Source organism: Hoplias malabaricus, chromosome 9 (genome assembly GCF_029633855.1).
Source record: "Hoplias malabaricus isolate fHopMal1 chromosome 9, fHopMal1.hap1, whole genome shotgun sequence".
Taxonomy (NCBI): domain Eukaryota; kingdom Metazoa; phylum Chordata; class Actinopteri; order Characiformes; family Erythrinidae; genus Hoplias; species Hoplias malabaricus.
In genome coordinates, this window is record NC_089808.1 from 6,773,055 (window position 1) to 6,796,417 (window position 23,363).

The 23,363-nt window shown below is 37.7% G+C and overlaps 1 protein-coding gene across 1 annotated transcript in view; it reads left to right on the forward strand.

The window, feature by feature from the left end:
- The window catches only part of LOC136707273 (leukocyte immunoglobulin-like receptor subfamily A member 3), a 34,928-nt gene extending 13,108 nt beyond the window's left edge, over positions 1-21,820 (forward strand). Inside the window, exons 4-11 of the mRNA XM_066681253.1 lie at positions 7,107-7,400; positions 8,609-8,884; positions 11,031-11,318; positions 12,983-13,276; positions 14,501-14,776; positions 19,766-19,912; positions 20,030-20,131; positions 20,874-21,820. Coding sequence (XP_066537350.1) covers positions 7,107-7,400; positions 8,609-8,884; positions 11,031-11,318; positions 12,983-13,276; positions 14,501-14,776; positions 19,766-19,912; positions 20,030-20,131; positions 20,874-20,908 — 1,712 coding nt within the window. The 3' untranslated portion in view covers positions 20,909-21,820. The remainder of the gene's footprint in view (positions 1-7,106; positions 7,401-8,608; positions 8,885-11,030; positions 11,319-12,982; positions 13,277-14,500; positions 14,777-19,765; positions 19,913-20,029; positions 20,132-20,873) is intronic.
- The last annotated feature ends 1,543 nt before the right edge of the window (positions 21,821-23,363 follow it).

Sequence of the window (23,363 nt, forward strand, 5' to 3'; positions counted from 1 at the left end):
GCAGGGCAAGTACAAAACCTGGACATTCAGCAGAAGCTACAGGAGGCAGAAGAGTTTAAAAAGATTCTGGTGTTAGAGAAAACTATGTTCACAAAAGCAAAATAACAAAGTGAAGCTGCAGTGAAAGCTAGGCCTTTTACAGAGGGAGAGTTTTTGAAGAGCGTCAAGTGTGACATCTTGTGTCCAGATAAAGAGCAAACACTTTCAAATATAAGTCTCAGCAAAAATACAGTTATTGATCTGATGTGTGAGGCTGCCACTGAAACAAACAAACACAGTGGATAAAAAAAGAGAAAAGACTTTAGTGCGTATTCCCTTGCTTTGGATGAAAACACGGACAAGACTGGCACTGCACGTCTGGCAATGTTCATCTTTGGAGAGGACTCCAGCTTATGTTACAGAGGAACTTTTGAGTATTAAAACAATGCATGACACAGCCACAGGAAAATACAGATTAGAAGAAGTATCTAAATGTGTGAATGACATGAAACTCTCCTGGGACAACCTTACAGGACTGACAGAAAAGAGTGTCGACAATAAATAGGGGAGGTGGATGTTGTGTGTATGCTAACAATGCATGGTGCACAGATGTTCAGATTCTACACAAACACTGTTCGCCCGATGTTGATGCTGAAGTGCACACCATTTTATTTACCAAGGGAATTCTCCACTGTTTTCACCCTGGCCACCTATATCCCTCCACAAGCCAACTCCTCAGCTGCACTGGGACGTCTCTATAATGCCATCAGCATGCAGGAAACAAAGCACCCTAACAAAGCATGCTATGTTCATTGTGGCAGGTGATTTCAATCACTGCAATCTAAGGACTGTTCTACCCAAATTTCACCAGTTTGAGAAATTTCCAACCAGGGAGAACAAATCTTCGGACAATGTCTACTGCAGTGTATCACTTTGGACAATCAGATCACATGTCCATCTTCCTCTACCCATCGTATAGGCCAGTTCTCAAGCAAGCTCCACCAGCAAGTAGGATAGTTAAAGCATGGACTGAAGAAGCAGATCACATTCTTTAAGGCTGCTTTGCTAGTACCAGCTGGCAGGTTCTGTCCATGCTGCGTGCCCACTTCACTGCATTTATCTCAGGCAACCCTGATGTCAATTAGAGAGGCCAAGGGACAGTACAGTCTCAAGCTGGAGCAACATTACAGCACCACTGACACCAGGCACATATGGAAAGGACTAAAACAGCTCAGTGACTACTAGAACAAGTAAAGAGGGGAAATCGACTGCCATGCTGCTTTACCAGATGAGCTGAATGACATTTATCTTCCACAAAGCACCTCCAAAGTTGGTTACAATGAGTGTGGAGTCACATGGGCCAGCTCTCACAGTCTCATCTGCTGAGGTGAATTGTATATTGTTTTTGTGCCTTTCTGCTAAGTACTTAGTATTTATGATGTATATTGTAACTGTTGGTACTTTTAGTCTGGGAGGTAGTGCAGATTAAGGATTTCATTGTACAGCGTTACTGCTTGTTTCTCTGTGAATATTACAATAAAACTTTGAATTGTTTTATTAATTTATTCATTTATTGTCTGTAAGCCCTTATCCAGTTCAGGGTCACGGTTGGTCTGGAGCCCACCCAGAATCAATGCGCGCAAGGCAGGAACACACCAAACTCCTCACAGACGGTCTTATATACTAAATAATAAATAGATTGCCTTCTGCATAACTTTGATAGGCTATTTTATTATTTATATTCACGCAACTAGTAACTAGAAATAAAATAATTTCTACCCTCCAGATATGATCTTAACCATCTCTTCTTGAAAGCCACACCCAGTTCTCTAGTTTGTCTAAAAAGACCCTGTGATCAACAGTAACACATGCAGCACTAAGATCAAGAAGCTCTATCACTGATATTTCACTGATGTCTGAGTTCAGATGGATGTCATTTAGGACATCCATGCATTAGTGATTTGGCCTAGGAATGGAAGATTAGAGATTGGTCAGTAGTTATTCAGGATACTACTGTCTAAGTTGCTCTTTTTAAGAGAGACTTCATGACTGCAGTTTGTAGCACTCGAGGGGAGATCCCTGAAGGAGTGACTATATATTATTTGCAGTATGTCCTCACACAGGCAACAGAAGACTTCATTCATGAAGTGGGCAGGAAACACATCTATTATGCATGTAAGTTGTTTTACCTGCTGGAGTTTTCTTATCAATAGGAGTGAATTTAGACAGGGTACATTTTTGATTTTGAGGATGTACAAGAACAAGTCGAGTCAAACTTTATTTCTAAAGCACCTTTAAAAACCACGGAGGCCTGTCAAAGTGCTGTACAATCAAAACCCAACAAAGAACAGCTCTGCTGTTTAGAGATGTCATGACATGTTTTGTTCCTGTCTCCCTCGTCTCTGCGTTGGCTCCACCCTCTCATTGTGCCTCCTTTGTGGTTCTGCCCCCTCGTTTTCTGTCCCAGGTGTTCCTTGTCTGTGGTGTGTATTTAAGTTCCTTTGGGTGGACATTTCGTGAACTTCTTGTCTTAATTTGGGGTTGTCTGTTTGTAGCTCTCTAATCTACTAGTACCTTGAAAGTTTGTCTCTCTCTCTCTCTCTATTCTGTTGGTAATTCTCTGTCTAGGTCTCTCTATCTATGTATCCCCATCAACTCTATATGTTATTAAATAAACCCTGTGATTATAGTCTGACTACGCCACCTGAGAAATTTCACCTCAGGAAATAAGACTAGTAAAAACTAGCCAAACGACCCAGGTTTGTTTGTTGGAGACAGAGATCCGTTTTCCACACTCAATTTATTTTCAATATGATGTGATTTTATTTCAATGATTTACACATTCACACATTGACCTAAAACACAAATACTTAGCTGCAGCTTTTAAATTAATACATCAACATTCATTATAAAGATCAGTCAATTTCTATATCACAACAAGGTGCTATAAGCTAACTTCCACAACTAAAGAAAGATACTTTAACAAAAACAAATATTTAAACACACTTTAAAAGTAAAATAATTCGGACACAAACTCAAAAGAAAAATAACCAATTATAACAACAAAACCAAAATAAACGAATAATCAAATGAAAAACAATATACAGTGTACACTTAATGAAAGCACAGAAAAATAATATGAAAAAAAAATAAGTAAGCACAGAATTGGAAAATAACCAACTAACTAAACCCAAAAATTAACACAAATATAATCTGAAACTTTTAAATAAAATGGAAATTAAAAACTTTTTAAACAAAAAAAAAACAATTACCAAAAAATACAACTGTTGCAAAATAAATTAACTGCGTCTTGAAGACAAAACCAAACCAAAAATTAACCAAAAACAAAAATAAACAGAAACAAACAAACAAAAACAATTTCACGTGCAAAGTGGTACTAATCTATAACAAAGCAGCAGCACGACTTAGCCAAGACGTGGAGAAAACAGCAACAATACGGGATGAGGAGCAGCTAGAGGGATGTTTAAGCTCTGTTTTAAAGGAGTTTATCTATCTCCGTCTGCACTATGAGGTGCGACAACTGATAGATGAGAATATGCAGCTGGCAGCATGACGGTTCTAAAGAAATATAGTATGTAAATACAAAGACAACTTGAAAGATGTTCTTAGAGAGAGGGAACTATGGAGAGAGATCCCAGTAAACATGGAACGTCCCTGGACATTCAAAATAGGTCTAAAAGTAGTCTGTCTATCAAGGACATATTTTAAACGTCAATGGACGTCAAAAATCCATCTTAATAAGTTAGTTAAGTGGTGACCAATCGATAACGTCAGTGGACGTCCAAAGCGCATTTTATACAAGTAATTTATTTCGGGACCAATTAATAACGTTAATGGACATCCAAAATACGTCTAATAGTCGTCTTTTGAAAAGACGTCCAAACACAGACATTGAACTTTCATTTTCAACCTTAAGAGAACGTTGATTAGACGGCAACCATTACGTTATTTCAACATTGAATCAACGGCTGATTAGTCTCAAAATACTTTACAAATGCGTAAATGTTAATCCAAAAATTAAACACAAGTCCCAAATATGTTTCACTGTTCACAAATGAATACATCCCAATCTGTGTCTCACAGACTGCAATTTGTACAAATACAGTTACCCAGTAAACAAGGAACGTCCCTGGACGTTCAAAATAGGTCTAAAAGTAGTCTGTCCGTCAAGGACATATTTTAAACATCAATGGACGTCCAAAATCCATCTTAATAAGTTAGTTAAGTGGCGACCAATCGATAACGTAATGGACGTCCAAAACGCGTTTTATACAAGAAATATATTTCTGGACCAATAACATCCAAAATACGTCTAATAGTCGTCTTTTCAATGTCTGTGTTTGGATGTCTTTTCAACTTTCATATAAAACCTTAAGAGAATGTTGATTAGACGGCAGTCATTACGTTATTTCAACGTTGAATCAACGGCTAATTGTTTACTGGGTACATTCATAAATACAGCTTTTTGGTTTTCATAGATATATCACAATTTTATGCGAAAATAAACACCTTTGTTTAAATTTACATTGCAAATATTTGTAAAGTCGAAGTCTCGAATTAAAAATGTATTTGTAAATTGTTGAATGTGCATTTGTCGATCAAGTCACTGACGAGTTTTCCATGATGTGCATTTGTTCATTTCCTCTCGCGTGTTTTTGCATTGAGACTTTCCTTTCGCATTTCACCCTCTCCAAATACAAACGTAGTCTGATCCACAAATGCGGCCAGCAGCTGAACAACCGCTTCATATCACAGACAGGTAGAAGGGGGAGCACTAGGGAACACTTGAAGGTGCCCTAAATTTAACGGTGTTCCCTAATTTCACTGCAGAATAGTGTTATCAAATAAAATACTTTAAAATCCGTATTTCCGTATTTGGACACTAAAAGCCGTGTTGCGTATTGGACGCAACATATTTCTGCGATTGGACTGTTAAAACGGGTGATTTGTTTTAAACTGACACCCCCAGCAAGACGGTGGGTACATGCTCCTAAACAGAATATGCGCTTCTCATTGGTCATCACTTTTATTTAGCCCAGGGGTCAGCAACCTGCGACTCCAGAGCCGCATGCGACTCTTTGATCCCTCTGATGCGGCTCAGCTTTTGAAAATAATTAATGAGAATTTAATTAAAATGTATTTTATTTTGATTCGTTCATTTTCAAAATGTAATTCTATGAAGATTATGGCGATCTTGTAACATCTAAAATATTTTATTATTTAAAATATTTTGTCGCTCTTAATACACGTCACAACTTCCAACGTGCGACACCCGCCAGTGAGCCGTTTCTTGAACTTTTTGACCGCTGACTGCACGGCGCCAGTAAAATAATGAGGGCACGCAGAGAGAGGACAGCGTTTTTGTTTGCTGCCCGTGTATAATTTAAGTTCTGCCTATTTTTCCATTACTAAAAGGACACAAATAGACATTGAGTATCTTACTTAACCTTCAACCCGACGTCTTTTTTTAGTTAAAAATGTTTTGTTGCATGCAGAAATTTAATTTCTTTTTCTCAGCAAAAATTTAATTTATATCTCTTAATACTTTACATTTAGTTCTGACTGATCCATGGTAAACTCTGCAGTTTCAGGATGAACAACTATTGTACGTCATATATAATTATGAAGTATTAAATAAACTAATGAACACAGCATGAATTAAACTTCAGCGTTCCTTACATTTTCTTTTTTTATGAACTGTATCCTCCCACAATCTAAAAACACACGTTAGTGGATGGATTGGCTGTGCAGCATTGTCTACTGGTGTGAATGTGTGAGTGTGTGATACCCAGCGATGGACTGGCACCCTGCAGTAATTTCCACAACAGAATTGTGATGACTTTTAATGCATTGCCACCTGGTGCCCAAAGATCACCACCATCATTACTGAAAGGCTTTCAGGCCTGTCCCTTGCACAGAGATTTTAATTCAATACGCTGTACATTCTGTGGATTCTCTGAATTGTTTATTCATATTATGTGCTGTAGCTGATGGAAGCCCTAGACTAGATTTGAAGCTGTGTAAAAGAGAGACAGGCTTGTTTAAACCTGTTTAGACCACTGAGTTTTCAGTACAGAGTAAAATATAATATCCACTAAAACTGTGCCAAAATGATTTTCTGGGTGTATTCCATCATTCCTAAAAAAAAGACTCATTTAAAATATTCTGCATGAAGAGCACAGTTCTGGAGCCAGCTGTGAAGACTCAAAAGGCAGCTAAGAGCCCAAGTTCATCTCCAAAAGGTGGAATAGGACCAGAATTCACTAAACAGGTTTTACACAGGAGCTCAGCTGAACAGCTTGTTAAATCCTGACACTTTACAATGAACACTGAACAGAACGCCATTCCATGCACCATTCGATCCACACACACACACACACTGGTGAGAAGCAGCACCCAAACACACACAGTGTCCTCTCAGCCAGTAACGACTGTCCACCTGGAGGACTGCATCAGCCACTAGGGGATTCACCCATGACAGAGTGCCAATCCATATCTGGGACACACACACACAAAGACATTCATTCACACACACATTCATTCACTCACACTACGACGGTGTTTTTGAGTAGCCAATTCACATAACCTCCATGTTTATGGTCTGTGGGGGGGAAACAGGAGACCCCTGAGGAAAAATACACACACACACGGGTAGAACATGGAAACTAAATGTCAGAAAGTTTGATTCCTGAAAGACAGTGGACAGCAGCTTGTCTTCTAATATTTCTGTTGACTGAATCTCCCACTATTAACTCAGCTGGTGTGAGACACTGCAGTAAAACTCTGTGGAGGATCTGTCCAGATGAATGTGGAGGAAAGGTTGTTGTTGTAGGGATATTCAGAGAGAGCAGATTCTGCAGAAAGTACTGCTCACTGTGTGATATTTCAGAGAAGTGGTGTTTAAAGAACACAGTATGTTACTAAAGTGAGAGACAAAAACTGAGTTGTGTATTAACTCCATTGAGATAAACTTTGTTTAAAAGACTGACACTGTGTGGTCATCTCTTCAGTGTTCATTAACCTCAGTGTCACAACTATACAGAGTTTTAATGTGTGTTTTTCTTAATGGAACTGTCTCTAAATCCTCTGTTCTTTTCTCCCTGTAGCTCTACCCACTCCTTCACTGACTGTGGAACCAGAGGGAGATGTGTTCAGGGGAGAGTCAATCTCTCTGAAGTGTGAGATTAAGGGTTATAGTGGATGGATATATCAGTGGGAGAAGAGTAAAGGCAGTAAATGGACTGCAGTGTCTCAGTCTGAGTATTACACTGTAAACACAGACACTCTCACCATCAGAGAAGATTATGTCTCTAATAGAGATCAGTACCGATGCAGAGGACAGAAAACTGACAGATCACTATCATCACATTACAGTGAACCTGTTACTCTCAGTGTGAAGGGTGAGTGCTTTAACACTTTATGTATTTTCCTCTTTACCACAGCAGTACATTCTATATATTCTATCTATAAATATTTAATAGTAAAGTGAAGAACCTTCTCTTTACACTGACACCTTCAGTGTTTGTCTCAGCACAGGCTCCAGCAATATATCTTCCCCACAATAAATTATAAATAACATACTGTAAATGCCTTGTTATTTTAATGAATATCACAGTGACACTTTATATTCACTATATAAGTGCAGACTGACTAATGGTAAACACTGCATTTATTAGAGGGAAGAAATCTTAAGGTACATTTTAAATTATGATGAACTGCTATTAAAAACTGCATTAATCTTTCAAACAATCAATCAGTTTATTATTTAATTATTAATTTAACCTTAAATTGTTAACATAAGATTAATTCATTAATAAACACTCAGACATTTTATTTGTTTGTTAATTTGTTCCTTCATTATCAGATGTGATCATCTCTTCACTGTACACTTCAGTATCACAGCTGTACAGATGTTTACGTTGTGCATTTTTCACTGAGGTCCTAAATGAATTGAATATGACCAGTCTCCTCCTTTCTGTAGAGCCACTAGTTGCTCTTAATTATTCATTCATCACTCTATGACTATCATTTATTAATATGTTATTTAAGCATTTGAAGATAAATGAAATCACTGAAAACAAACATTTATTCACTGACAGTATTTATGTCATTAACAGTTAATATTGATGTCTTTATTTTACTGTTCTCAGTCACTGAACAAACCTAAAGCAGCAGTGAAGTGGGTCTCTGAGTTTAATTTGAAAATGACTTAACTATCATTAAATAAACTGTTAGTTAAAACAGTAATATGTTTCATGTAAATCAGATCTATTTTAAAATATCAATCTATAACTGTTCATAGATATTACTCAATAATCTTTAAACATCCATTCACCTCAGTGTCACAGTTGTACAGACAGGAACAGATAAAATGCTGTGGTTTTTAAACACCGTTGAAACATTCCTGATGCATTTAATCACCTAGACATAAATAATCTAATTAATGAAATAAAACACTGAAATCTATTTAACAAAGGAGCCTCCAAGACCGGGAACACATGATTTAATGGAAATGATTCTAAATATTAATGCAAATGCTAACCCTACACTATAAAGTAAATAATATACATTAGAAATACGAACATTTTATTTTAACATTATTTAACAGAAAAACCTAAACCTGAGCTCACATCAAGCCGTAAAGGACCTGCACTGAGAGGACAGCCAGTGGTTCTGTTCTGTGAGCTGGGTCAGTCTGCTGGATGGACGTTTTACTGGTCCAAACACACACACAACCCTGAGAATGAGATCAGCACTGAAACACACTTCTACACCATCAGCTCAGTCAGTGACTCTGATGGAGGACAGTACTGGTGCAGAGCTGGGAGAGGAAACCCACTCTACTTCACCCACTACAGTGATGCACTCAGGCTAATAGTTACTGGTGAGTCAAACACTGTCATACACATTGCAATCAGCCTTTAACGTGCGATACAGTTTGTATTAACACAACATGGACATTTTTGTGAAATGGCAAAAAATAAAAACATTTGTTTTGGTTCTGTTCACTGAGCTTCACTGAGGCTTTGAAATGGGTCTCTGTTTAAGAGAAATTATGTCACATGATGTGAAAATAATGTTCTAATGCTTTATATTTGTGGGAATAAAAACCAAGTGTGTGCAGCAGACCAGAGACAGATGAGCTTCTGTCTGAACACAAACACACAACAGTCTTTCTATTGTTTATAATATATAGACCTAGATTTTACAGCAGTCTTTACCATTTCCATTTCATCTGCTATTAGTCAAATATTTCTCAGGCTTTTGTGCTGATGTGCACTTCCCTGTCACATGTTCATTCCCTATTTTATTATTTTTTTTGTTTTTTGTTTTAAATCTACAACCCCAATTTTAAAAAAAATGGGACAGTGTGTAAAATAGACATGAATGTAAATAAAAACAGAATGCAATTATTTGCTAATGATACAGGCCCATATTTTATTCACAATAGAACATAGAACACAAGTGAGACATTTTACCATTTCATGAAATGTATTAACTCATTTAGAATTTCGATGGCAGCAGCACAATATAGTACTGGGTATAGGGCCACGTCTACCACTGTGTACCATCTCCTCTTCTTTAAATAACTGTTTGTAAACGTCTGGGAAGTGAAGAGACCAATTGCTGGAGTTTGGGAGAGGAATGTTTCCCCATTTTTGTCTGATGTAGGATTCTAGCTGCTCAACAGTCCTGAGATGCCTTTGCTAGATTTTTTTTTGTTTGTTTCATGCAGCACTAAATGTTTTCTGTTGGTGACAGGTCTGGACTGCAGGTGGACAGTTCAGCACCTTCAAAACTCTTCTTTTGTGAAGCCATGCTGTTGTGATGGGTGCAGTATGTGCATTAACATTTTCTTGCTGAAATTCTTCCATTTTCTTGCAAGACCTTCCCTGAAAGAGAGTGTCTGGATCAGAGTATATGTTTTTTCTAAAGCCTCTATACACTGTTCAGCATTGATCAGGCCTTTCCAGATGTATAAGCCCACACTATAGGATTATTGCACTATTGCAATCCCACACTATCAGAGATGCAGGCTTTTGAACTGTGCGCTGATGACAAGCTGGATGATCCCGCTCCTCGAGTTCACAGGACACGGCACCTGTAGTGTTGAAAAATAATTTCAAGTTTTGATGACAACAGAACTGTTTTCAAATTTGCCTCCGTCCATTTTAAATGAACTTATAGGAAGCATTTCTGGATCGTGTTGAAATAGAGCTTCTTTGCATGATACAGATTTAACTTGCTTTTGTGGATTGCTGTCTGACAGCCCAAAGATCATAAGCATCCAGTATTTACCATCTGCCATGTCCCTTCCAGATTTTGATGATATTATGTACTGTAGATGTCACATAGATTTTAAAGATCTTTGCGATTTTATTTTGTGGAAAATGTTTCTGAAATTTTTCACTAGTTTTAGACAGAGTTTCTCACAGATTGGTGAACCTCTGCCTATTTTTGGCTTTTGAGAGACTCTGCCTCTCTAAAATGCTCTTTTTATACCCAGTCATGTGACCTAGTTGGAAATTGTCCCTCCATCTTTTTTATTTATTTCAATATATTACTTTTTCAGCCCCCACCACATCTTTACCTCTGAAAGCCTCAGCCTCATTTTGATGCTCTTTTAAACCACAGACCTCTCTCTACAATGAACTGATGCAGAATTTTTTAGTCCTGGTGCTGGTGTTTTATGATATCAGTTCTGTAAATACACAGTTGCCTGGAGACACAGCTTCCAGTGAACTACTGTAATACTGCACTGACTCCAGTGATGTGTAGAGACTGTAGGAGTGTAAAACTCCAGTGTACTGGCCTCATTGTTTCATTATTGAATTAAAGTGCATTCACCACAGGGAGGCCAAAAACCACGGTGTTTATTAACTCTACTGAGATAAACAGGTGTTTATAGGAGAGACTGTGATCATCTCTTCAGTGTTCATTAACCTCAGTGTCACAGCAATGTAGATTTTTCATTTGTGTTATTCATTAATGGAGCTGTCTCTAAATCCTCTGTTATCTTCTTCCTGTAGCTCCACCCACTCCTTCACTGACTGTAGAACCAGAGGGAGATGTGTTCAGTGGAGACTCAGTCACTCTGAAGTGTGAGATTAAGAGTGATCTTAGATGGACATATCAGTGGGAGAAGTGGAATACATGGAGATGGAGTGCAGTGCCTCAGTCTTGGCCTTACACTGTAAACACAGACACTCTCACTATAAGATCTGTCACAGGCGGAGATCAGTACCGATGCAGAGGGAGGAATTCTGACAGATCACTATCAACATATTACAGCAAAACCTTTACTCTCACTGTGAAGGGTGAGTGCTTTAACAGTTCTTTTTTTAAAGCATTTTCATGTTTACAGCAGCAGTTCTAAGAGTTCTGTCTATTAATGTTTCCATTAAAAATCTGAAAAGAATTATTAATATCTCTTAATACTTTACATTTAGTTCTGACTGATCCATGGTAAACTCTGCAGTTTCAGGATGAACAACTATTGTACGTCATATATAATTATGAAGTATTAAATAAACTAATGAACACAGCATGAATTAAGCTTCAGCGTTCCTTACATTTCCTTTTTTTATGAACTGTATCCTCCCACAATCCAAAAACACATGTTAGTGGATGGATTGGCTGTGCGGCATTGTCCACCGGTGTGAATGTGTGAGTGTGTGATGCCCAGCGATGGACTGACACCCTGCAGTAATTTCCACAACAGAATTGTGATGGCCTTTAATGCATTGCCACCTGGTGCCCAAGGATCACAACCATCATTACTGAAAGGCTTTCAGACCTGTCCCTTGCACAGAGATTTAAATGCAATACACTGTACATTCTGTGGATTCTCTAAATTGTTTAGTCATATTATGTGCTGTAGCTGATGGAATCCCTAGACTAGACTTGAAGCTGTGTAAAAGAGAGACAGGCTTGTTTAGACCTGTTTAGACCACTGAGTTTTCAGTACAGAGTAAAATATAATATCCACTAAAACTGTGCCAAAATGATTTTCTGGGTGTATTCCATCATTCCTAAAAAAAAGACTCATTTAAAATATTCTGCATGAAGAGCACAGTTCTGGAGCCAGCTGTGAAGACTCAAAAGGCAGCTAAGAGCCCAAGTTCATCTCCAAAAGGTGGAATAGGACCAGAATTCACTAAACAGGTTTTACACAGGAGCTCAGCTGAACAGCTTGTTAAATCCTGACACTTTACAATGAACACTGAACAGAACGCCATTCCATGCACCATTCGATCCACACACACACACACACACACTGGTGAGAAGCAGCACCCAAACACACACAGTGTCCTCTCAGCCAGTAACGACTGTCCACCTGGAGGACTGCATCAGCCACTAGGGGGTTCCCCCATGATAGAGGACCAATTCATATCTGGGAATACACACATACAGACATTCATTCACACACACACATTCATTCACTCACACCAGGACAGTGTTTTTGAGTAGCCAATTCACATAACCTCTGTGGGGGGAAACCGGAGACCCCTGAGGAAATACACACACACACACAGGAAGAACATGAGTAAATGTCAGCAAGTTTGATTCCTGAAAGACAGTGGACAGCAGCTTGTCTTCTAATATTTCTGTTGACTGATTCTCCCACTATTAACTCAGCTGGTGGGCGACACTGCAGTAAAACTCTGTGGAGGATCTGTCCAGATGAATGTGGAGGAAAGATTGTTGTTGTAGGGATATTCAGAGAGAGCAGATACTGCAGAAAGTACTGCTCACTGTGTGATATTTCAGAGAAGTGGTGTTTAAAGAACACAGTATGTTACTAAAGTGAGGAAAAAAACTGAGTTGTGTATTAACTCTGAGATAAACTGTGTTTAAAAGACTGACACTGTGTGGTCATCTTTTCAGTGTTCAATAACCTCAGTGTCACAACTATACAGAGTTTTGTGTGTTTTTTCTTAATGGAACTGTCTCCAAATCCTCTGTTCTCTTCTCTCTGTAGCTCTACCCACTCCTGCACTGACTGTGGAACCAGAGGGAGATGTGTTCAAGGGAGAGTCAGTCTCTCTGAAGTGTGAGATTAAGGGTTATAGTGGATGGACATGTCAGTGGGAGAAGAGTAAAGGCAGTGGATGGACTGCAGTGTCTCAGTCTGAGTATTACACTGTAAACACAGACACTCTCACCATCAGAGAAGATTATGTCTCTAATAGAGATCAGTACCGATGTAGAGGACAGAAAACTGACAGATCACTATCATCACATTACAGTGAACCTGTTACTCTCAGTGTGAAGGGTGAGTGCTTTAAAACTTTATGTATTTTCCTCTTTACCACAGCAGTACATTCTATATATTCTATCTATAAATATTTAATAGTAAAGTGAAGAACCTTCTCTTTACACTCACACCTTCAGTGTTTGTCTCATCACAGGCTCCAGCAATATATCTTCCCAACAATAATTTATAAATAACATACTGTAAATGCCTTATTTTAATGAATATCACAGTAACACTTTATATTCACTATATAAGTGCAGACTGACTAATGGTAAACACTGCATTTATTAGAGGGAAGAAATCTTAAGGTACATTTTAAATTATGATGAACTGCTATTAAAAACTGCATTAATCTTTCAAACAATCAGTTTATTATTTAATTATTAATTTAACCTTAAATTGTTAACATAAGATTAATTCATTAATAAACACTCAAACAGACATTTTATTTGTTTGTTAATTTGTTCCTTCATTATCAGATGTGATCATCTCTTCACTGTACACTTCAGTATCACAGCTGTACAGATGTTTACGTTGTGCATTTTTCACTGAGGTCATAAGTGAATTGAATATGACCAGTCTCCTCCTTTCTGTAGAGCCACTAGTTGCTCTTAATTATTAATTCATCACTCTGACTATCATTTATTAATTTTATTTAAGAATTTGAAGATAAAGGAAAGCAGTAAAAACAAGCATTTATTCACTGACAGTATTTATGTCATTAACAGTTAATATTGATGTCTTTATTTTACTGTTCTCAGTCACTGAACAAACCTAAAGCAGCAGTGAAGTGGGTCTCTGAGTCTTTAGTTTGAAAATGACTTTACTATCATTAAATAAACTGTTAGTTTAAACAATAATATGTTTCATGTAAATCAGATCTATTTTAAAATATCAATCTATAACTGTTCATAGATATTACTCAATAATCTTTAAATGTCCATTCACCTCAGTGTCACAGTTGTACAGAGAGGAACAGATATAATGCTGAAACATAATGCTGTGGTTTTTAAACACTGTTGAAACATTCCTGATCCATTTAATCACCTAGACAAAAATAATCTAATTAATGAAATAAAACACTGAAATCTATTTAACAAAGGAGCCTCCAAGACCAGGACTGGGAACACATGGTTTAACTGAAATGATTCTAAACATTAATGCAAATACTAACCCTACACTATAAAGTAAATACTACATATTAAAATTATACAAACATTTTATTTGAATATTATTTTACAGAAAAACCTAAACCTGAACTCACATCAAGCCGTAAAGGACCTGCAGTGAGAGGACAGCCGGTGGTTCTGTTCTGTGAGCTGGGTCAGTCTGCTGGATGGACGTTTTACTGGTCCAAACACACACACAACCCTGAGAATGAGACCTGCACTGAAACACACTTCTACACCATCAGCTCAGTCAGTGACTCTGATGGAGGACAGTACTGGTGCAGAGCTGGGAGAGGAAACCCTCTCTACTTCACCCACTACAGTGATGCACTCTGGGTAAACGTTACTGGTGAGTCAAACACTGTCTGATAAGACAGTGACACTGAACATATACATTCCAAAGACAGCAGATATAGTAACATACTGTGACTTGATGTATTTACACATCGTCATGCACATTGCAACTAGTTTTTAAATGTACTATAAATTTGTATTACGTCAATATGGACACTTGAGAATGGCTTGTGTGAGCCAGAATATAAAAACCTAAGATTTGGTTTAGTGGACAGGCTTCACTGAGGCTTTGAATTGGGTCTCTGACAATACAGCGGGAAAAACTGCACTCATCTGAAATGACTCAGAGGAGCGATCTGAGGCTCTTGCACTTTCAAAAAAAACCAAAAAACTTCAGAGCACATTAACAATCCCGCTAACGATATTTCTGAAGCAGAACCAGCAAAGAGACATGTTGCTTATGTGAGATGAACAGAAAGCATGACTGAGGGAGGCCAAGTGTGTGCAGCAGATCACAACAGTCTTTCTAATGTTTATAAAATGTGGACCTACACAATACAGCAGTCTTCACCATTTTCATTTTATCTGCCAGTAGTCAAATAATTCTCGAGCTTTCAGGCTGATGTGTATTTCTCAGTCACTATTCATCTCCAGTTTGCATTTTTACTACTGAAATACATATAGCTGTGTTAGTTTCAAGTGATTTGGTGGTCTGAGTTTCAAATTATTTTTTGGGCCAAAATTTACAACGTGGGAAATTACTTATTGTAATATATTGTAGATGAATTTATTCATGAAAATGGCTTTTTAATATAGCATTTTTGCCACCGTCATTACCCTCCATAACAGTACCCACTTGCTCTCACTCAGAAAAACAATTAAACAGTGCCACCCTTATAGCCATTTTTGTTTAAATTTTTAAATTGTTGTTAGTTCAGCGATAAATAATTTAAAAAATATCTCAAATCTTGTAACTTATGTGTATTACAGTTGGAGGTGATATTGGATATTGTCACGTCCTTGGGTTAAATGGGGAATGTTTATGTGATGGAGGGGGTGGAATGATTCATGTTCCACATGTGTGAGTTTCCATAACGGTGCAAAACATGAGGTGAAAAAGCTGTGACCCAAAATGTTTGTTTCTAGTGTTCCGATTGTGATTATTTTCTGTTTGTGCTCTTCTCTTGTTAATAAACTATATTCCTGTGTACGTCCACCTCATCGTCCTCCCCCCCAGCCAATCGGGAAGTGACAGGATTGACCACAGGTTTCCTCATTAAAACAGCGGGATCACTGGGTCAAGTTGATGGAACCTGGAGCTTGGAAAACGCATGTTTTTGACCTCACTCTATTCTATTTTATTTCACCAATCTTCAAAGGTTTTTCTTTAAGGAAAATTACAAGGACAATGTTAATTACATTTCTTTTACCCTTTGTTATTGCAAATGAACTTGTAATCAAAGAGCATGCGTTTCAACTGTCTTCCTAAAGACAAGTCTCAGTAAATTGGACAAAACAGCCACCACCAGCATTGTGCATAATTTATTCAGTGACAGTGTGGAGGGTCAAGAAACTGCCCAAATTTAACATAGGAAATTGTCTCAATTAAAATGCATAATAAATACAGACAACACCCAACTGTTTTTAAAATGAGATTTTAAATATAAAATTCCTAATATTCATTATCTGTAAACGCTTATCAAGTTCAGGGTCTGGAGCTTGGGATCACACAGTCCTTCACATTCACACTCACATCTACAGACACTTGAGTCACCAATCCACCTACCAACGTGTGTTTTTGGACCATGGGAGGAAACTAGAGCAGCTGGCGGAAACCCACGCAGACACAGGGAGAACACACCAACTTCTCACAGACAGTCACCCGGAGCAGGTCCCTGGAGCTGTGTGACTGCGGCACTCGAGTTGCACATAAGTTGCTCAAACAGTGACTTCAAACTTGACTTGAGACTCTTATCAAATGACTCAGACTCGAGATTTGAGACTCGTGAACAATCTTTGTGTAATGTAATTCGCTACTATCATTATTTATTTATTTAAATGTATATATTTATTGTTTGTATAGTGACCTGCATTCAGTTCCCTCCGAGTCCGTCCGTGTTCAGAACGCGAGACACACGAGGAAACCGCAGCTTTCTTTTCGTTTCCCCCAGACTGCACCAAATCCGGATTAAAAACAGGATTAAAAATGCAACTCATGCTTTTCAACCATAAGAGACTGAGACTCGACTTGGACTCATGATGAGAGACCTGGGACTTGACTTAGATTTGCCCCTCAATGCCTTGAGATTTGAGCTCAAAGACTTGAGTCTTGACTCAGACTTGCAAGAAAAATCATCACAGCGTTCCTCCCAAAATTTCTACCATTTTTCTGTAAAGTTCACCCATTTTGCCAGAGATGGCACTATTGTGTCAGGGTGGAAACTGGACCCAGTGATCCCTCTGTTTTCAATGGGGAACCCTGTGGTCAACCGTGTACGATTGACATATTATGCAGCGAATACTGAGAAAGTGAGCCACTGCACATGCACCCGCATGACGCAAATCTCCTGGGTGCTTTTCAGACAGTCGTACTGTGTCTGTAGAAGCTGGAAAAAATCCGGAGAATGAACACTGTGAGAAGTCTTTCCCAACATAGAGATGATTTTGCTTGGTGCACAGGCGTAGGCTTACACTGAAGTTAGTGAGGGCTTTCTGTGTGCAGTTTGACATTACATATCACCAGTAATTACTTTGGAATATATCAGTGATATATATCAAATCCTAAATTTAAATTCTCTGTGGTGTTTTTTTTTTTTTTCATACTCACTGCACCCTGCAGTTTCAACTATTATTTTCTTGAGCCAGATATTGACTCAGTTCTTCTACAAATAATGTGTATGATCATTTGAAATAGTTATTAAAAGGAAATATACTATTTTGTCACCATCCTCTCTCCGAAAGATTTTATTTCCTTTTAGCAGGATGTGGAAAATACAATACCTGTCACAAGATTGGACTTGTAAAAACTGGTGTTCAGTGAAGTACCAAGTGCAAGGTGTGATGGGTTCACTTCCAGAGCACTTCTGCTTTCACAGACACCATCAGATATCTGGACAGCCAGGTGGATCACAAGCTCCCCTTTATTTGCTGAAATACACATAAGATACAGTGGAGTCTGTGGGAGTGGGCCTACAAATCAATCTGGATAACTCTCGAGACAACGTGGGTAGAGGCAATTAGCATGCTAGTCAAACAAGTAAATAAACCTAAAACTACTGTGTGTCATGGAATCATCTCAAAATAGTAAATCTAAATCAATAAACAAACTTGTGTACTGTTTATTCCAGACCTTTCAAAAACGTGACCCACACATTCAATGTCCTGAATTGCTTTCAGTAACTTCATGCGACCTCCCACTACACCGTACCAGACTACCACTAGAGGGCGTCATTGCATCATTTAAAAGTAATTGAATAAAAGTACTCTTTGTACTCTGTTACAAAGGCATGTTTATGTCATTCAAACATACGTATTAGAAATAATACACTAGACAAGAATTCATAAAATGAACAGCAGCAAATATCTGCCACAATTTTATTTATGACTTGCTTCATGAACAACAGATTTACAAGTGTGTGTTCACCACAATTAACAAGAGACTCATTTTCATTGACACAATCCTGTCAAACAGTTACTAGCAGCACTGTAAATTGGCTCTGAGCTTCTTCAAACTTTACAGCACAGTGTTTTGAGTCACAGCTTTAATATTGTTGTGGAAAAACTTACATATTTAAGCTAGGAAGAGTTTGTTAAACTTGTGGATCAAATGACAGACAATCCACTCTCTTTAGTATTTCTCCACATTAGTTTGGAGTGTTAATCTTTGACTGTTACAGCCCAAGTATGAATACCAGTATTGACTGTCATTAATAAATTCTCTGCATAATAATAATAATAATAATAATAATAATATATTATGAATGTTATTGTTTATATGAGTTTCTTCAACAGATAATATTATATTATTCCTGAATTAAGGAATGTGAAAGTTCATGAAATAGCTGTAGTTTAAGATCGAGATCAGACTGAATTACAAATGCAGATATTGTTTTGTGATAATTGAAAAATAATTTGTTTGAAGGAAAAAAGTGAATATAAAATGACTAAAAAGTAAGGCACCCCCTCACTCCTACTTTGCCTTGATTTCAGGACAGTGCTCTAAACGTTTATTACACTAGGGGGAGCCCCATTAAAATAAAATAAAAAAATCGTACCTAGTCTTCCATTTAAACTACCATTTTGTTATTTGTCATTAGAATTCACTCCTTTTCTCACCTTTCAAAATACCCAACATTAAATGTTATGTAACCACTGAGAAATTTCTATGAGAAAGTAAAAATGCACTGAGAAAGTTACATCTTGTCTGTAGTTTATGGACAGGGACACTACAATTCCCAGGATTACACAGGGGATGTCATAGTGCTGACTGACAGCTCCCACACCAACCAGAGCCAATTCAGATGCCCTTCCTCACTGCAGTATTGGTTATTTTCACTTTGTTTATGCCTATTTAAACTACATTTCCACACAGCTCTACAAAGCATTGCCTTGTGTTTTTTCAGAGTCATACAGAGTGGTTTTCTTGTGTAGTGAGATTTAACTTTGGATTTTCAGTCTTCTCTTTTAAATTCACCCTTGAACTAGTTTGTCTTGATATTTTGCTGCTGGTTGTGACCTCTGCTTGTGTGTTTTGGACTCCTGATTAAAACTTCTCGATGTAAATTTGCCTGTGTGGTTTACCTGTTCATGTCCCCATATATCTGCTCTGAAATCACTCTTCAAATGTTCCTCCTACCTTCAGGACACATGATTTAAAGGGGGTTCCCTAGTCTTTAAACATAAGCTTCTCTCTCAAGATTATTGCAGCACCATCACAGGAGGCTAGAAGGCTATGGACAACACATTTAAGGATGGATACCGTTTTAATATATGACTCTATTGCATTCTCCACAGTCTTTAATATTGTTTTTCCTCTTTCCTACAGATGGTTCTGTAATTCTGGAGAGTCCTGTTCATCCTGTGACTGAGGGAGACTATCGGACTCTACTCTGTGACACAAAGCCACAAGTGACACAAAAGAACCAGACTACATCAAAGACGACCATCCACACTGTCTCACAGTCAGATGAAGGTCTCTACCACTGTAAACACTCACAGAAAGGAGAGTCACCAAAGAGCTGGGGCTCAGTCACAGATTTAAAATGCATTTTGTTAAAAGCAACAACTTATTCACTGCTGTGTTTTTCAGGAGCTTCGTTCTCAGTGCTGGGAGTGCTCAGTAGTTTAATGGCAGTGACCCCATATATTTTGGTGTCCATCGTGCTGGGAGTAAAGTGCTACAGAGCTCGAGGTAAGAACTCAATCTCCCTGTCATAAGCAACCTTATTTTGAAAGTCCCTCATGTCATTTAAAGCCCCTAAATACACGTTACTATTAGCTCACCTCACCCCTACACAGTCCACATGCTGCTTGAATGCTTGAGTCTGCAAGTTGAAAGGATTAGTTACTTAGAATTGTGGTATAAGAAACCCTGGCAGTCTGAATTTACTAATTTTAAGACTGCCTTCAAAACACTGTACTTTCAAAATGGAAACACTCACGATGGCATTGATAGCTTCCTACTTTTAAATACACCACATGGCCATGTTTTTAGATGTAGTTAAAGCTGGGGGAAAAAAATCCACATTATTTGTAATTTGTTTAAAGATTGGCCTAAAACTGAACAATACTGCTTTTAGAGAATCATTTTCAATTTCAAAAACTATATTTAATGCTTCCAGAAGCAATGAATAAGATGAGGCATGTCCACATGGGACTTTAAGTGTTCCTACAGCTTTAGAACTCAGAAACCTAACATCCAATAATGAACACTTAATAAAAATAATCCCTGTTTATGTAGAGTTTAGAAAAGCTAAATGTGCACTGAAACATTACGATTACATTCATTAATAACCCAAACCTATACTGCTTCTATATTTTATTACATTCAAACTGTGCAGTGTTTTTTTGCTATTATATATTAGTTAGGGTTTGGTTTTGTAGTAAATAAAATATTGAATGAATTTTTTTTTTTTTTTTTTTGTATCTCACAGCCAAGTCTGATGAAGATGAAGAGGACAGAGCATGAGCAATCAGGAAGCAGCCAGAGCATATCCACAAGTGTTTTTGAAACACTTTGTTTGTTTGTTGGTTAAATTCTGTATCCGTTATATACTGTGTCATGTTATTTTTTGGAGGTTTAATTGTGTAATGTGGCAGCTCACACAGAGGTGGATTTGAACCCCAAACCCTTGATTTGGGAAACTAGAGTAAACAGAGTGAACTACCAACAGAGTCCTGGAGAATAGGACTCCAGCACAGAGATACTGTATCAGGAAGAGTGATACAACAAGAGGGAAGACTTAAGATGTCAGAGTAAAACTGAACAGCTCAAAATCAGAGCAAAATTAAAACAAAGGCAAGAAAATGCTTCCCAAAAAAAAAGGGAAGAAAAGAGAGAAAATAAATTAATAATATATATAAAAATGTCACTTGCAAAAGAATAAGAGAAAAACTTATATTAATTTATACAAAAAAATGGGGGAAAAGGAAAATATTAAATCCCAAGGAGGGAAACCAGAGAAACCCTTAGAGATAAACTCAAAGGCAAAACTCTGGTGAAAAACTAGAAGATAGCAGGAAAGGAAGACCCAGGAGAAAACTCATGGGGCTTTACCACATTACCAGCCAAACTTGTGTGACACTCTGATAAGAGAAACCCAAGACTGAGCACTGAGGTGTGTGTTGGATTTCCGTAAGTAGGAGAGGAACAGGTGCCACTGATTTCTCCTAATTAAGACGTGGTAGCGCCATGTCTCCCTCTGGTGGCTGGGGGTGGCTTAACGTGCCTGCCCCAGCCCCACCTCTTACAGCAGGTTTCTTTGTCTAGTGTAAGTGAGTGTAGTTAGTTATTAGAAAAGTACTTATAGATAATGTTTAAATTGATATTTTTTTATTTGTCATATTTAAAAAAATCATATTTATTTTTATTATTTTGTTTGTCGCCTCATATTTCTTTTACTTTTTAGTTATTTTAAACTTTGATTTGAAGCATTTAAAGTTAAGAAAATGGCATTTTTTAGCACAGTCTGTAAACTTACAGTAAAATTATAGGTTTGATTTCTGTTTTATTTTAAATTGTATTATATTGTGTCAAATGTTTTATTCTTAAATAGTGTAGTTTTTATATTTCAAAGATATTTTAAAAGTTTTTATTCTGTTTTACATCTACTAATATTTTATTTTAATACATTTTTATTTGTTTTTTCTTCATATTTGCTTAAAAGTGTCATGGAGACTCAGCAGTTAGTGTCGCTGTCACACAGCTCCAGGGTCCTGGGGTTGAGGGTTTGAGCCCTACTCTGGGTCACTCTCTGCGTGAGTTTCCTCCTGTAGTCCAAAATCATACAACCCCAATTCCAATGAAGTTGGGACGTTGTGTAAAACATAAATAAAACAGGATACGATGATTTGCAAATCCTTTTCAACCTATATTCAATGGAGTATTGTGAATGTATGAGTGTGTGAGACCCTGTAATGGACTGGTGCCCCATACAGGGTGTATCTCTGTCTTGTACACAGTGATTCCAGGTGAATCCCACTGCAACACTGAACAGGATAAGCGGTTACAGACCATGAATGAATGAGTGAATATTTACTTATATTTGTATTATTTTAACCATTCAAATTCTCTCAACATTGGTAATGTAGAGATTTCTCCTTCTACTCCAGTCTGAAATCTTTTTTTCCTCCTCGATTCTATTCCCTCATTCACAGCCCATGTAAACTCTGTGGTAAAACCTGTATTCCTCCATCTGTGCAGTATGATCTCTTTCTCAGTCTGCTACTGAGCTCCTCATTCATGCATTTATCTCCAGTAGGCTAGACTTCTGTAACTCCATGTTGGCTGGCCTTTGCTCTTCTTCTGTCCATAAGCTCCACATGGTTCAAAACTCTGCTGCTCGGGTACTCACTCACCCCCGCACACATGACCACATTACACCTGTTCTTCAGGATCTTCACTGGCTTCCTGTTAAATACCGGATTCAATTCAAGATTCTCCTAATTACCTATAAGGCTTTAAACAAACTGGCACCTCCTTATCTGTCTGATCTTCTTCCCTACAAACCTTCTCACACTCTCAGATCTTCCACTGCTGGGCTGTTACATGACCTGTCATCCAACATCTGTATCTGTGCTCATTCTCTAGGCTTGCTCCTCAATTATGGCATTCCCTCCCAACTGTGGTTATACAATCTCCCTCTTTTTCCATATTCAAATCTAATCTTAAGACTCACCTTTTCTCTTTTGTTAATGGCCTCCCTTCGGCCTAACTTGCTAATTTTAGGTTCCTTGTAGTAGTACTGCTGGTTTGAAGTTGAACCTGTTTTGTTCGTGTGTTGAATGTTTCTATTCTAATGAATGTAAACGTTTTTGGGTTTTAGAAAAGCGCTATACAAGTGTTATTACTATTATTATATTTACAATAAAAATATGGTAGATATTTGTGATGCAGTGTAATGTGAAAATATAACTGGAGTAAT